Source organism: Vanessa atalanta, chromosome 14 (genome assembly GCF_905147765.1).
Source record: "Vanessa atalanta chromosome 14, ilVanAtal1.2, whole genome shotgun sequence".
Lineage (NCBI taxonomy): Eukaryota > Metazoa > Arthropoda > Insecta > Lepidoptera > Nymphalidae > Vanessa > Vanessa atalanta.
In genome coordinates this window covers 8,755,666-8,759,956 of record NC_061884.1, presented here as the reverse complement: position 1 = coordinate 8,759,956, position 4,291 = coordinate 8,755,666, and the positions used below count along the sequence as shown (strand labels likewise).

Below are 4,291 nucleotides of genomic sequence, written 5' to 3'. Positions count from 1 at the left end.
ACTGAGATTTGAACATATATGTGAGGACTGCTATATGAGCATGTAACAGTTTTCTTATTTATGTAATATATAATTGTAACTGTAGAAAACTTCCTATTATTTTGTAGTACAATTGAAGTATAAATAAATAATTTGAAAATGTGTAATTACAATAATTTATTTTCCTTATTATATTAAATAATTCAAGTCCTTTCCATGCTTATATCAAATGTTCAAATTCGGAATACCAGTTTTAACACCTACACTCACTTCAACATATTTTAAAATTCTTCGAGCTACAAATTGTGCATCTTCGGATTTGGACACATTTCCATTTAACATTTCGAGTCTGTTTTCAGTGCAGAATGTGATTATTTCACTTGCATTAACGGCCATTGCATTAACTGGAAGTCCACTAGCATTTACTAGTACAATACGACGAATCCTAAGATCTGGATGAACTTGTTCAAGAACCTTTTTGGCCCATTCTATACAAAATATTCTACTCGTATCAATCGCAATTACAACAAAATCTATAGCTAATTTTCCAGTTAAGTCCGACTGTCTCACAATATCTTCTAAGTTAAACGAACGTAACACCACCAATTTCCATCTAAAATCACCTTTAGTGTGAACGTCAATAATTGCTTCCGATAAATTTTCAATAATATCACCGTTTGAAGAAAGAACTACTATTGTGAAACTTTTTTTATAGCATGTGGGTCCAACCCATGGCGCTATAATACAGTCTTCTTCGATAGCGGACATAATATTCGAGATTTGATAATGTTTTAATGTTATTATTTCTGTAGACGATTCAACGGTTAAGCTATGTTTTTAAATGTATATTGAGGTGAAATGTCACTTTACAAAAAAATATCCACAGATTAAATATGTAGCGGATATTCAAATTGTTTTAATTTTGTTTTTATTTATCTTTTGAAAATAGTGTAAATTATTTAATAAATAAAAAAGAAAGTGTTGTCGTAAGGCTTGTCGGGAGTGGTAGAATAAAAAACGCACTGTTTACATATTAATTGCAATCGCAATCGCCTTTCCAGCAGCGCCATGTCAAATGTCTTTTTTAATTCGAATTTAGGTTTGCAAGATGTTTTTTTAGACAGTACGAATGCAATATAATAAATCAATTTATTATTATTTACTGTAAGGCTTTTTTTTTACTTAAATATCGGTACTAAAATTCATAAGAAAATGTTTATATAATTAGTTATTTATTCTCTTCAATATTACATCAAAATAATAAGTGTTATTAAAATTAAAATTTTAAACAAGTTTTTAATTTCTATACATTATTATCAAATGTCAAAAATATGTCATTCCACACACAAATAAATACTCTTGGCGGGAGCTAGGAATTCATATTAGTATCTAAATATTGTATTATATATATATTTAAAATTAACATTTATTAAGAACATGAATATTCGATTTAAGTTTAAGTAATTTAAATACAATATGCGACGTAGAGATGAAAAGTTTCCAGATAATGGCTTCGAAGCTTGGGGTGGGTATATGCAAGCAAAGGTTGCAAAGTTAGAACAGCAATTTGCTTCTGGTATCGGCAAAGAATGTAAACAGACTGATTTATTTAAAGGGATAAGTATATTTGTTAATGGATTTACCACACCATCGGCAGATGAATTAAAAGATCTAATGGCGCAACACGGAGGGGTATATCATATTTATCAACGAAGTGAAGATTTTATTATAGCTTCTAATTTACCAGACACAAAAGTGAAGAAAATGCCTTTGGCAAAAGTTGTTAAACCTCAATGGATAATAGATAGTATAGCTGCCCAACGTGTTTTGGATTACAAAGAGTATTTACTGTATCGGAATTCAAAGTCACAAGCTAGGCTTCATTTTAACCAAATAAATAAAGTAGAAGATCAAGTAGAATTAGTCAAATGTGAAAAGGTAAACGATACATGTCCATATATTAAAATTTCAGAACTAAGTAACGATAAAGTATATAACAATGAAAACAGTATTTCATCGGAGAGACCTGTCAAAAGTTTGCCCTTAAATGCAACATCTAAGAAAAGTGAAGTAATCGCAAAAACAGCTGCCGATCCAAACTTTATATCTGAATTTTATAACAACTCCAGATTGCATCATATTTCACAACTTGGTGCATGTTTCAAGCAACATGTTAATGATCTGAGAGAAAACAGTAATTTCACATTTAGTGCCCGTGATGACTTAAGGAACAGAATATCAGTATTAAACAATTCACAAAATAAATTAACAAAGTCACATTTTCAAAATGGAAAAACAATTATGCATATTGACATGGATTGTTTCTTTGTGTCGGTGGGCTTACGTAAAAGACCTGAACTAAGAGGCAAACCTATCGCTGTTACACATTCAAAAGGTGGACAAAGTCGTCCAAAGAGATCAGGAGTTGATAGAATGACTGAATTTAACTTGTACAAACAAAAACAGGTCAAGAAGATTAGTAAAGCATCTGGTGTTCCTGAAGAAGATGTTGACATTGAAACGAGGATTGATAATATTACTGAAGATGGTGATCAATTTGGGTCTATGAGTGAGATAGCTTCCTGTTCCTATGAGGCTAGAGCTAAAGGCATCACTAATGGTATGTTTATGGGGGCAGCATTACGACTATGTTCTGATTTGCACACTATACCTTATGATTTTGAGGAATATAAGGAAGTAGCATACACCTTGTACAATACAATAGCACAATACACTTTAGATATAGAAGCTGTGTCTTGTGATGAAATGTATGTTGATTGTACTGAATTGTTAGATTACCTTAAAGTGAGTGTTGATGATTTTGCAACTGCTCTGAGAGAAGAAATAAAAAGTAAAACAGGTTGTCCATGTTCTACTGGTTTTGGTGGTAACCGTTTGCAAGCAAGGCTTGCCACTAAACAAGCCAAACCTGATGGCCAATTTTTTCTAACATCAGACATTATCAATAGCTTTATGTACTGTATTAATCTTAAAGACTTACCAGGTGTTGGCAGACAAATTTCACACAAGTTAGAATCTCTGGGACACCAGACTTGTGGTTCTCTTCAAAGTTTATCTTTAACATGCCTTCAAAAGCATTTGGGTAACAAAACTGGACTGCAATTATATGACCAATGTCGAGGGCATGATCCAAACCCATTAGTGTATTACACAGTTAGAAAATCAGTGTCAGCAGAGGTAAATTATGGTATTCGTTTTGAAAATAATGAACAATGTGAAGATTTTTTAAAACAACTTTCAATCGAGGTTCAATCTAGAATGCAGCAGTTCAAAGTAATGGGTAAATGTATAACACTTAAACTCATGATAAGAGCTGAAAAAGCACCTGTAGAAACTGCCAAATTTATGGGACATGGATTTTGTGATGTTATCAATAAGTCTACTACATTACTGACTGCTACTAATGATGTTCATCTTATTACCAAGGAGGTGATATCCATATGCAGAAAACAAAACATTGATCCAAAAGAATTAAGAGGAATTGGAATTCAGGTGACAAAATTAGAAAGTATTAATAAACAGGTTAAAGGTTCTATTAATAAGTTTTTTACAAACAAAACTTTAGTAAAATCAGAAAAATATAAATTAGAAATCCTTAAACCAAAAGCAGAAGATGAAAAAAGAGATCCAATCACACCAAAGAAACCTAATATGCATTTATCACCAGTAAAGAAATCTCCTAAAGTTGAAAATATGAAATCTCCCATTTTAAAGAGAAAAGGAAGACCTCCAAAAAATGGAAAATCCCAAATTTTTACTTCTTATAACCCAATTAGTAGATTTCTCCAATTTCCACAAACTATATCAGATGAAGTTAATACTAAAAAAGAGATGAATAGAGAGGTAAATAAACCAGTAGAAATTAAACCAACACCTAAACAAATAGAAGAAGAACAAGAAAGTTTACTTGGCTTACCTTGGGATAAAGTAAGAGATTTGCTTAGTGCATGGTTTGACAGTGGACAAGCACCTAAATTGTGCGACGTTAATTTAATATCAACTTATATGCGAGAAATGGTTATCAATAAAAAAATAGACAAGGTGTATGTTTTGGTAAACTTTTTGAGGAGAAGGATAAGGGAAATGAATATAGACATCTGGTACGAGGTACAGGAATCTGTTATTGATGAAGTACAAAATGCAATGGTAGCTGTGTATGGAAAAAAGTTGTGGATAAATGATCAATGAATGAGAATTCACTATTTATTTAGTGTTTGTCTGATTTTTAGTATGGACCAATTTATAATGTGTTGCAAAGTCACAGAAAAGGACATTAATTACAACATTATTA

General features: G+C 31.5%; 2 protein-coding genes across 2 annotated transcripts; one reads left to right on the top strand and one right to left on the bottom strand.

Moving 5' to 3' along the window:
- Positions 1-139: 139 nt before the first annotated feature.
- LOC125068851 lies at positions 140-827 on the bottom strand. The gene has a single exon (XM_047678190.1). The coding sequence runs from the start codon at positions 745-747 to the stop codon at positions 205-207; it is 543 nt and encodes a 180-aa protein (XP_047534146.1). The 5' UTR covers positions 748-827; the 3' UTR covers positions 140-204.
- A 510-nt stretch (positions 828-1,337) lies between these two features.
- LOC125068849 (DNA repair protein Rev1) lies at positions 1,338-4,275 on the top strand. The gene has a single exon (XM_047678188.1). The coding sequence runs from the start codon at positions 1,456-1,458 to the stop codon at positions 4,186-4,188; it is 2,733 nt and encodes a 910-aa protein (XP_047534144.1). The 5' UTR covers positions 1,338-1,455; the 3' UTR covers positions 4,189-4,275.
- The last annotated feature ends 16 nt before the right edge of the window (positions 4,276-4,291 follow it).